At 48.1% G+C, this 11790-nt stretch overlaps 1 protein-coding gene across 5 annotated transcripts in view; it reads right to left on the bottom strand.

Annotated features, from left to right (window-relative positions):
- Positions 1 to 1790: 1790 nt before the first annotated feature.
- The window catches only part of LOC121442107 (carboxyl-terminal PDZ ligand of neuronal nitric oxide synthase protein-like), a 289142-nt gene continuing 279142 nt past the window's right edge, over positions 1791 to 11790 (bottom strand). For 4 of the 5 annotated variants that reach the window (XM_041643580.1, XM_041643581.1, XM_041643582.1 and 1 more), the window contains 2 exons: positions 6127 to 6454; positions 1791 to 5237 (listed from right to left, as the gene is read on the bottom strand). In XM_041643580.1, the coding sequence (XP_041499514.1) occupies positions 4742 to 5237; positions 6127 to 6454 (824 nt within the window). In that variant the 3' untranslated portion in view covers positions 1791 to 4741. Of the gene's footprint in view, positions 5238 to 6126; positions 6455 to 9511; positions 9528 to 11790 lie in introns of all 5 variants that reach the window. The other variant, XM_041643585.1, reaches the window with a different exon arrangement.

Genomic DNA, 11790 nt, shown 5'->3' with positions numbered 1-11790 from the left:
CCTGGGAACAAATAAGAGTTCTTAAGGCCCTCCAGTAGACTACTGGTGTCCCTTCGGAATCGCTGTAAACCTGGAGGAAACGGACATCCCTACAGTGAAATGAACTGGCCTGCTTTGGGTGGCTCTGCCATGCTCTAAGACATCAATGTCTGGATAAAAGTGCAGTCTTTGTCCCTTTAGTTTCTAGACCAGTAGTTCACCTTAGAAGCCAGCACAGAAAAAGAATCACGTGCACATCCACTTCCACACTTAGAATTTCCCCCAAAACTTTTTTTTTCATAACCATTTCTGCACACTTGTCTATAGGCAAAAACAATAACAAAAAACCCAACCCAAGCCAAAAAAACCCAACTTTGCACAGCAGTGGGAAAGGAGGGCTCGTAACAGGCAAATTTCACACCTGAATTGATGACGGAAGCAGATCCCAAAACCATCCCATGGGAGAGGTCGCCTAAAGAACGGTCACCAGAGCACACGCTTAAAGGCAAATGTTGCTATTGTAAGCATTTCCAATGCATTTCCCCATGCAAGGACTACCGCTGGGTCGGTTTTTGTGTTACTCCTGTTTTCTTGGAATAATATAGCCATGCCCCACAGTGGGGCAAGCAAGCTCGCTTAGAAAACCCAGTTTTTCTCTTCTTTGTTCCCTTGGGAAAACACAGTGAGATGCAGAAAAGTTCAGAGCCTTCACTTGATGGAGAGATGCTCCTGACATAGAACCAGGGAGCCTCAACATACTGGGCCATAGACTCCAAACCCAGGTTTAGTCACGGCAGCGAATGAAAGGTCTGGACAAAAAGGCCCCTATCTTTCCCCTCTGGTAATGTGGATGGCTTGTGTGAACGCAGTGGAAGCCCCTTTCCCTCCCTTCCCTTTTCCTCTCTACCATCTTCCTTCTGAGGAAATCAAAGCCTTGACTCTCTAGAGCAGTGGTTCCCAATCTTCCTGAGGCTGCTACCCTTTAACACAGTTCCTCATGGGGTGGTGACCCCCAACCATAAAATGATTTTCATTGCTACTTCATAATTCTAACTTATGAATCATACTGTTATGCTACTGCTATGAATCATAATAGAAATACCTGTCTCTCTATTGGTCTTAGGTGACCCCTTGTGAAAGGGGAGTCACGACCCACAGGTTGAGAACTGCTTCTAGAGCGTGAGTCCTCTGGACCTTGAAATCTGACAGCAGTAATGGCAAAGGGACGCCACACCAGTTCTTGTCCATGACGTCAGCAAATGTCACCAAGGGCTGTCCCAGTCCAGAGCAGCTATGGGAAAGCAACTTCCCCCAAGTCGACAGCTTTGAATATTTCCCTGCTAGTCCCTGATGCTAACTAACTCCTTTCAAGGGAGCTGCTCTGGTCTCTGTGGTGAGTGTGCACACAAACATGTCGCTCCATCCCTCTGTGATGGAAGCAGGCTGAAGAGCCTAGGGTAGGACCTTCAAAGAGGATTCAATGGGCATCTGAGTTTCCTTACAGCTTCCCCCCAAGGAGGGCTGGACATGTATCCATCATGGTGATGGTCCAGAAAGTCACAGGTGGAGACCCTTGCAGCAGTCAGCTAGTCAGTGGCATAAAACACGGTCCATCCTAAATGCATTCTTGTTGCTCTAACAGTGTCAAGTTGGAGGTTTGTTTGCAGTAGCCTCCTTCACCATCTCTTCCAGCTCCCTCATTCCTCCATCTTGCAGGTTTGCAAAGCAAAATTTCATGGTTCTGCACCTACCCAGGGACTCTTGGACTCCAGAATTTTCCACTAGTCAGGAGGAAAAAAAGACAAGCCAGCAAAACACATTACCATTTTATTATGTAATTTCCTTCTACAAGAAAAAAATCTCTAAAAATATAAATATGAACTCTCTAAAAAATACCCAGAATAGAACTATAATCTTGTTCTTCCGAACAGGGACCAACCCTGCTCTGTAAAAGATGATGGATTCGAAACACATGTCTTCATATCTCCCAGATACAGAACATTCACAGATACATTTCTAGAGAGAAGAGTGGGCTGGGACAGGGGAGGGGATACCTTCTCTCCAGGCTTCTAGAAGCTTACTTTGTGATCGCTCTATCACGGTAAAGCTATGGACTGAACAGGGGTATACGATGGGGCTGGAAAGAAGTGGAAGAAAAGGCTCAAAGGTCCCAGCTTCTTTAAACATAGAATTCATATCCTTCATTCCTCTCCATTAGCCTACCCTCACCCCCATGCAGATCAAGCTACGCAAAAACTAAGCCCCCCAGGGGATCTCGATTCACTGTGAAGGCTGCCGTGCTGCAGTCCAGACTGCTGAGATGGTCAGTGAGCCTGTCGCGGCCCTAGATGGAAGAACTGGTGTGAGTCAAAGCCCTCAAGAGGATTTGTTCCTGCTGGTCCCTGGGAAGCACTTAGCCCCTAGCACCAGGCCATATCTGCAGCATTTAAGAAAAGGCTCAGTCTCAAAGGACCTTCTGAGGTAGCAGCATCACTTCTGTAGCAGGGAGATGGCCAAGACGACATCCATGGCACCTAATTCAACATCAAATGCCATCTAAAGTACTGTAAAGTTTCCTTTACAGGGGTCTTGGGACAATATGGTGGGGTCTCTTGGCAAATCTGGGCCCGAGGGCCAGGACTCCAGCAGTGGCCTGATTGCTTAGGTAAGCCAAGCCTCATGTTATCGGTCTTAGGCAACCTTATCACTTCATCTTTGGGGAGGAACAGCCCCATTGGGCAGCCACTGGCAGAGCTTCCCATTAGAGGAGCAAACCAAGATTCTGGTATGGAGAGCTCAGGTTATACTGGACTTGTTCTCTGGTGCATGCTTAGACTTCCCACCCCACAGCCTGAACTCTCTCTGTTTTGCGTAATCACAAATCATTCTGGGAAAATTCATAGGTCCTCAAAGTCTAGTTCTAAGGACTTCTCCGACTTTAGGGTCAGATGTCACATCTTTGGGATGCTCTTGGAGCAAGGCACATGTGATACATATGTGCTAACAGTCCTGTATACTCCACCAGGGCCTTCAGATGCCTGGCTACACGGGTTCTCATCTGAGAGGGAGAGATAGGACTTTGTAGGGAGCTGGGATGGGTCAGAGGGCAGAGATGGCTGAAGCCATACAGCTGCTTAAACAAGTAAATGAGAAAAGAAACCTCATCCCAGGGATCCTGCTGAGGCCTCCTCTTCTGGTTCTGTAGGAGTTAGCTCAGATGTCTGCTGGTTGGGAGGAGGGCAGCCCATTGGTGATGCTGAACTGGGAAGTGAGACCCGTGAGCCAAGCAAGCAGAAAAGGGGAGGACCACAGAGAGTAGAGAAAACTGCTACATGGCCTGCCCTGGCTGGATGTACCATCTCCAGCCTTCTTGTGGGGCTCTGACCTCTTTGTTCAAGAATAGGGATGTCCTCTTCTGGCTACAAAGACCCTTGTGGCTGGGGTCACTACAGAGCCTCCAGGCCACGGGAAGACAGCACGATAGGGCCCCTGGAGGGAGAAAGGAATACAAAGCAAGTTAACCTGGAAGGCAGGGGCTGGTCAAGGGTCGATAAGCCTTGTTGGTTCCTTACACAAATCCTGCGAGCAGAAGCAGAGGAAGATTGCCCTTACCTGGATGAAGGACAGCAGCTTGGGTATCTCTGGGCAGGCCTGGGGCTGCAGGGAATTCAGGCAACCTCAGCACAAGCATAAAGCAGCACACACACACACTCGCCAGCATCTGCTCTGCCTCCACAGCCCTCAGCACATTCCAGTCTCTCACATGCTCCACCCTGGCTCCCACACACTCTTCCCAGGCCCTGGCACTGCCTCCTTCTGGGTGGGGAGTGGCCTGAGAAGCTACCCTGATTCTCAGTGATCCCCTTCTCAGTCCTGACTTCACTCTTCTCTGTGATCTCTGCTCTTGGCTCTTATAGGCCCAGTCCATGTTCCCAAGCTCTCCTTTTTAACATCAGAACACTCTTTGCTGCTTCTGCAGGGGCTTGCCTACCCCCGTCTTCACACACACACACACACACACACACACACACACACACACACACACGAACCCCAGCACAACTGCCCATACCATTTTCCTAAGTGTCTATCCAGAGAGGTAGGGCTACATCTAACTGGATGGGAAAACCCTGGGGACCCTGGTGACAAGGTTCAACCTTTGAGGTAGTCCTCAAGGTCCCAAGCCTGGAAAGAACATCCTCTAGCCCTAACCCAGAAACAGAGGAATGATGGTGGCTCGGGCTCCACGTGGCCTAGAGACTGAAGGAACTATGATCAGGTTGCAGTCAGGCCTTGCCCATTACCAAGCCAAACCTACCAATCTTCCCTAGCAGTACTGCCATCAAGGCAGGGAGTCCTGGCACCATTATGGAGGAAAGGGGCAGAATCAGGGATTGGGGTGGGGAATGAAAGAACAGAGAGCATATGCATCTAATCAGACAGCAAAGAGAATTTCTGCCAGGCCCATCCTCCTAGGCTGGTGGCCCCATAATTCTGTAGGAAGCTGGGACAAGCCTGAGAGTGGATGATGAGTCCCAGCAACAGCCAGAAGATCTTACAGAGAAGTAGGATCCTTTGCCATTCTGCAGACTCCTTAACTGGGACTACTTCTGGCCATCTGGTCCCGCAAATCCCTTAGGTAGAAAAGGGGGGCTCTGCTCTGCCTTCCACAAGGAAGATGAGGGCGTGGCAGAGCTGGGACAAAGGACCTGTGTGCAGTGGAGGACACAGTGAAGAACGTGCTCAGCAGGGAAGACAAGACGCACTACTCGAAGGACAGCAGGTCTGGGTGAAGCCCCTCCTTGTCAAGGCTGCAGGTCCGTGCCTGTGGAGGTGGGCTGTTGTTCTCCAAGGACTCAGCCAGGCTGATGGGGCTCAAGCTGAGTTTGAGGCCATTCCTCTCAATGGGAGCCAGGGAGGAGGTTTTTCTGCACTCATTAGCTTTCAGCTTGGGTTCCTCCTGGTTGCTCTTGTGTATTAGGTCAGGCACCAACAGGGACACCTCCCCATTGGGCAGAGCCTCTTCCCTGTCTCCCACTTCACTGATAGACTCTGGCCGAGAGGTATCTGCAGAGACAGGCGGGGCAGTGGGGGGAGAGTCCTGGGCCTGCTCAGGTGACAATTCCGTCCCGTATTCGAGACTGCTTAGGACAGGCTGTGATGAGATCAGCATGTCCTGGGTGGTCTTCAGAGCCCGAGGGGTTCGCTTCCGGGTTATGGGAGGTGGAGGTTCTAGCAGAGGGAAGGCTTCTTGGACAGACCTGCAAGACCGTGACAATAAACACCCAGGCTTTATGATGGCTGAAACACCGATTTATACACATTCTTGGGTCTCTACTCTGGCTGCTCGTTCAGATTGCCTCTCCTGTCTTTCCCTAGTATCTGCTTCCTCTGTTGAGTGCTCATTCTGGGTTTAGAGTGCAGATTTTAGCAACTTCAGCTCAGTTAGCTACAGGGCTCTTCCCTCCTCATTCAGTGCTCAGAGCGGCAAAGAGTGCTGCCTCTGTGAGGCTGGATAAAGATCCCAGTCCTCGTGGAACCCGAGTACTGGGCCTCGAGAAAGGGCGCATGAGCTCTTGGTATAGGTGTTGGCACCAAGGCCCAGAAAGGAGCTGTTGCGTGGAAATGGAAGTAGTGGTAGCAGCTGGTTTCTCCCTTCCTATTAGGCACTCAGGCTATAGCAACAGTTCTCAGGAATGGCTGGCATCAGAACCCACGTGGGGAGTTTCTGGGCAATACCAGGCTTCAAATTCAGTTCCAAATACTAACTGAGAGGCACAGCTATCTCTCTGAACTGGAGTCACTCGCAAGGGAAAATATATCTACACCTGCCATGGGGGCTCACATCTATAATCCCAAGAAAGCCAAGACAGGAGAACTGCCATGAATTGGAGGTCAGTTTGAGTCAGAAAGTGAGCTTCAGGCTAGCCTGGGTTACAGTGTGAAGCAGAGCTAAGGCCATAACACCCAGTCAGAAAATGCTTTCTCTGGCTATAGAGGCTGAAGTGGGCTCTCAAGAACACAGGTCTATCTCAGTTTTCCTTGCCAACTGCTCATCCCCTCCTTGGGTCTGTTCTCCTCTGAAGACAGTATAATCTGCCCATGTTCCTACCCCTTCAAGTGGGATAACGGGCAACTGAGAGGCCTCACCTTTCATCCTCTAGCCAGGCTCCACAGGCCACATCTTCCCCACCAGCCAGCTGGGCCCCAGCGGTCTTGTTAATCTCCGTCACACCCACACTGCCCAGGCTTGAGGGCTCCTTTCTTCGCAGGAGGTCATTGACCTTGGCCCCCATGGCTTTGCCCAGGTTCTTAAGGTGTTGACTGCTGCCCACCCTCAGTCCTGGTCCTCCTGGTTCTGCAGAGCCAGGGGTGATGGAGTTTGGGGCCATAGTTCTGGACAGGTGCGGGAAGGAACGGCTGGACTGGAGCTTTGGAGTGAGGGCTGTGTTCAGATTCTCAAACATGCTGTGGTCAACTATAAACAAAGAAGAGAGACATGTAAGCAGAGGGGAGGGGCACTCTGGTCTCTGTTACTCAGCTTTCTTTCTTTTATAATACACTCAACATTTATCAACTCACAGAAGTTGGAAGTTTCCCATAAAGATGCCTTTAAACTTTCCAGGGTAGTTTCTTGTGATAGGACATGAGACCAAAAATTCCAGTTGTTCCCCACCCTGGTCAATCAGTAATTGACTCCAGTCATAAAAAGTCAAGTATATTCCTTGAAACCAGCTTCCTTGACTCATGGTTTGACCTCTTTGGTCTCAGGGTCGCCAGACCCTTTGAAGCAGAGAGAAAATGAAGATGAGACATGAAAGGCAACCGGGTTGCACTGGGGCGAGCACATGCTGCTCTCTCTCCTCGGGCACTGGGCGCCGATTCTGTGTCGGGAGCTGCCTACTGAAAGACACCTGTGACACATCCTCTCCATGGAATATGGGCCAGCAGCTTCCAAGGTCTCCTGGGGTGAAACTTAGGAGAATAGGTAAACTTGTAGACACAGAGATCAGGTAGCCAATCAGGGCCTTGCTTCCAGTGAAGGACAAATGTCTCCATGAAAACCAACTAAAGAAGTTCATTAGACTACGGAGAGTCTCAGAGTGGTCATGGAGGACCTGATATCACGATACTAGCTATTGATTGGCTGGGATCAGAACTCAGGCCTTCTAAGCCAGAGTCTTGGGCTCCGTCCTCTACTTGGGTCATAGAATGGCTATGGAAGATGTTCCTCTTGGGACTTCTGAATGGCTTGAACAATTGGCTTGAGGGTTAGTTTACTGGGCGGTAAACACTCCCAAGGCTGAGGCCACACATCATGTATCTTTGCATTTATATCCTCAACACCAAGCGTGGGCCTGGTACACAGCAGGTATTCAGTGAGTATCTCAAATGAACTACCCCAATCCACTTGGCCAGTGAAGCATGAGGAAGGGCAAGAGGCGGCAGCCTTGAGGTCTGTTGTTGAGACAGTTAGAGCTCCAGGCTCTCCTATGCTGCTCACACACTGGGTGCTGTATAATTTTATGTCAATTCGACACAGGCTAGAGCCATCAGAGAGGAGGGAGCCAGCCTCAACTAAGAAAATGTCTCCATAAGGTGACACCCTAAGCAAGCCTATAATTTGTGACTGATGGAGGAGGGCCCAGCCCATTGTGGGTGGTGCCATCCCTGAGCTGGTGGTCCTGGCCTCTCTAAGAAAAGCAGGCTGAGCAAGCCACAGGGATCAACATAGTCAGCAGCATCCCTCCACGGCCTCTGTATCAATCCCTGCTTCCAGGTTCCTGCCCTGTTTGAGCTCCTGTTCTGACTTCCTTCAGTGATGGTCTATGGATGTGAAAATGTAAGCTAAATAAACCCTTTCCTCCCCAACTCGCCTTTGGTCATGGTGTTTCATCACAGCAATAGTAACCCCAGGACGCGGTGACTCCTAGGCATTCGTGTAGGTCATTAAAGGAGCCAGACTTGGAGCCTCAGTTATCTGTGACCATTGTTATAGCTTTATTGTCTATCTGGACGAAGAGAGGTTGCATGTGGTCCCTGGACTGTCATTGCCAATAGTTCTGCTAAGGGTCTATCTCAGTAAGGCTTTCCTATGATTGCCTGAGGATACGCCTTCATGTTCTGTCTCATTTGTCCTGAATTGCTGCGTTCCAGACCAGGGGGGGATGCTTTGCTTCCTGTGATTTGAGTTAACAGATCCCCCATTGGATCAGTCACCTAGATTCACTTGTATTTGAAGGGTCCCTGGGTGGCAGGGCAAGTGCGATGGGAAGAAGAGTGGAGTTATCACCCATGGGTGACTTCCATGGTCTTTACCTCTGAGTAGCCTTGACCCATGAACACATTTTCTCATGGAATATGGGCTGGCAGGTCCTCAGGGCTCCTAGGATGGAATTACTGTGTGGTGGTAGGAACATGCCAGGGAATTTGGGACAAGTCCCCAGCTGTTTGGACTCCAGATGTGCACCCAGTACACTGGCACAGCTCTCAGCCTACCCCATAGCTGTTCCTGACCATTCTCTAAGAGTGTATCTTACCATATCATACACTTTGGCCTAATTTGCCTATCATGACTTAAATCCTTTCGTTTTATTTACTCAGGTACTCCACAAGCTGGCCAAGGTTATTTGGAAACTAATTTTACTATCCCTCTCCCCCGCCCCCATCCAGAAAATGCAGAGAAGAGAAAGGAATTATATGCAATGGTCTATAGGTGTGTAATAGGAATAGCAAGTTCTCCACTGTTTCCCGGACCTCCTATTTCTCTGGTGGTTTCTATATATTATTAGAGCAAACACACCCAGTTTTTAAGGTGGAAACCCTAAAACTGCCTATCAATGTGATTTGTAAATCAGGAGAGCTTTTGAAGCACACCTTTAACCAACAACTTAGATGATACCTCATCTGGATTTTCTGTACTTCTCTGTGAATATTTTAAACTCAGCAATTTAAAGTGGATCTATTATATGATTTCTTTATCATCACCTCAGTTTTCCTCAAAAATACACCTGGTCTATCTAACAGAATGGGAATGCCCTCGAAAGGGGCTATAGAATCTTAGAGTATTTTCATTATCCACAAGGTCTTGCATAACAACAAGCATTTAATAAATTAGTTTAATTGAATTTGACTTTTATGTGAATTATGAAAAAAGAAAACCCACATGTCAATGATGGGCTGATAAATAGAAGCAGTCACTCAGGCTGGTTCCAGACTTGGGGAGAGTCTCAGGAAGCACTCAAGCCCTCGCTGTGGTGGTGGCTACAAGCACTTGTGAGCGCAGGCTAGGGAACATTATCTTCTCTGTCTAGCTGGCTTCTGTCGTCCCCACCGTGGGCCCCTTTCCTGCTAATGGCCCTCTCACACTCTGTCCCTTCAGCCCCAGTCTTGGTGACTGAGAACAGTGACAATGGTTGGCAGATGACTGGATCCAGCAGGGAGCCCCCCAGTCACACCCCATTACATGCACATACTCAAGCAGGGGTGGGGTATTTGGGAAAATACATCATCCACAAGGAAGAGGGGATCTTACCTGTCCGAGAAAAGGGCTCGAAAGGCAGGTGGGGAACAAATGAGAAAAAGACACATTTATGTAGTGACCAACCACTGTGAGAGAGGTATCTCCTGTTTGAGCCATCAGCAACAACACAGGAACAAGGCTGTGCCACAAACCTTTTTAGCAAACCATGGAAAGTCCAAGTTCCCATAGACTCTCCAGTAGCTAAATCAAAACAGGGTCGTGTTTTCAAAACAACGAAAAGACACTACTACAGCCTTCCCAACTTCCCTCCCGACATATTGGGCCCCCTTTACAAGAATTCTATGTACCTAGTTTGCACTTGAACCCTGTGCAGATAACTCACATCCACGCGCCTTTCACATGTAAACTGCTACATTGTATCCAGGAAGACATCCATTCACACACTCTCACTCAGTCTAAAGAAACAGTACAGAAAAGCCAAGTGGCAGAGGCTGCCCACCACAGAGGCAACTGTTGGAAAAGGGGATTCAAAATCATGTAACCTGACCCCAAGACCCATGAGCTTTGCCTTACACCATGGTGACCCAAATGACATGGTCAACAACCTTAGAGCCACCAAAATATTAAAGTTCAGTGTACACTGCCAACATTCTAGCAGCCTTAGCCAACCACGGGGAGAGACAGGAGGGAAATTAGGTTCCCTCATTCCTTCAAATGTTCAGGAAGCTGGGAATAAATGCTCGGAGAGCTTCTACAAGATGGTCATAGTCGGGAGTTTAGGATGGGACTGTCTTTCTCAGACAGTGCGTAAACATTGCCGTTTATATCCAAACCACTTCTGGGTAGCTAAGTTGATGGACTTCGATGATCCAGAATAAGGCACCCGAATCTTCTCTTCCAAGGGTCACAATCATCTTTTACTCTGATTCTACGCCCTGCCAAGGCGCCAAACTGTTATATAGGAAAGGAAAGCAGAGAGATAAAGCGGCCCCGGAGTCCACAGTCTCATCAGCACACCACCTGTCAATGAGGGAAGTAGGATGGAGGAAGCCACCTGCCCAAAAGAGCACCAGCAGTTAGAAACAATATCTGATCCCTAACCTTAGGAAATATAGGTTGAAGTGTTTAGGTATAAAAGGATATAGCGTAACTTACCTCCAAATAGTTCAAATAAACAAAGCATATTAAGGAGTGGGAATGTTGTTCAGTGGTAGGGTGCCTACTCAGCAAATACAAAGCGTTGAGTTTCATTCCCAATCACAAACACACACACACATGCATACACTTCTGCATAATTTGTATACACACAAATTATGACTGGAAGAGGAACTGATAACACAAATGGGATAAAACGTTAAAACAGGAAAATCTACCTACACAGTATATGGATGTTTTTGTACTAATTTTAAGTTTTGCAAACTTTAGAAATTAAAATTATTTCTCAAATGTGTATCAAAAAGCATGTTCTAAACAACACAACCAATAGAACAAGACAACAAAAATACTGAGTAGAGGGAGAGGCTAGGAAAATAAGAAAGAAGGAAAGCAAGGTGGTCACTCTCAGAGGACGGAGGGTCCTAGATATGGGAACACATGGGGATGTTAACACGAAACGGGGACACGCATAAAGAAAATAGGGGACAAACGACACCACCGTCATGGCTCTACAATTGTCTTCCTTCTGGCTGGGCTCTCTCAGCCAAGATAGGCTACTGAGGAATGACAAAAACTAACAAAACAAACAAAAAACCACCACCACCAACAACAACAACGAAGACAGAAAAATAAAGGAAGAGAAAGAAAGAAGGAAGGAAGGAAGAGAAAGAAAGGAAGGATGGAAGGAAGGAAGGAAGGAAGGAAGGAAAAAGAAAGAAAGAAAGAAAGAAACCAAGCTAGCTAGATTCTGGCCAATAGCCCCCACCTGAAGTATGGGTGCCAGAGACTTTCTTCCATCTGTGGATACCTGTTCACTCCATCGAGAGTTTCTTTTGCTATCAGTGGCTTTTTAATTTCATGCAGTTCCATCCTGGGGCTATTTCCTGAGTCCCTGGAGTTCTGCTTAGAAAGCTCTTGACGATAGCTATACTTTGAAATGTATTTATGTTTCCTCTAGCAATTCCAGCATTTCTGGGTTGTAGTTGTCTCTGATCTACTCTGAAGTCACCTTTGCATGGGAGGAAGGACCGCGGGTCTGACTATATTCTTTTGCAGACGGATGCAGTTTCGCTAGAACCATTTGTCTTTTCCCTGTTGCACGCTTTTGACACCTTTGTCAAAAATTAGGTGGCTACAGCTTTGCCAGTTTATTTCCAGGTCCCCTGTTGAATTAG

Source organism: Microtus oregoni, unplaced genomic scaffold (genome assembly GCF_018167655.1).
Source record: "Microtus oregoni isolate MIOR12 unplaced genomic scaffold, Mior012 000086F_ref0000336, whole genome shotgun sequence".
Lineage (NCBI taxonomy): Eukaryota > Metazoa > Chordata > Mammalia > Rodentia > Cricetidae > Microtus > Microtus oregoni.
Note: the sequence above shows the minus strand (reverse complement) of the source record. Positions and strands in the feature narration are given on the sequence as shown.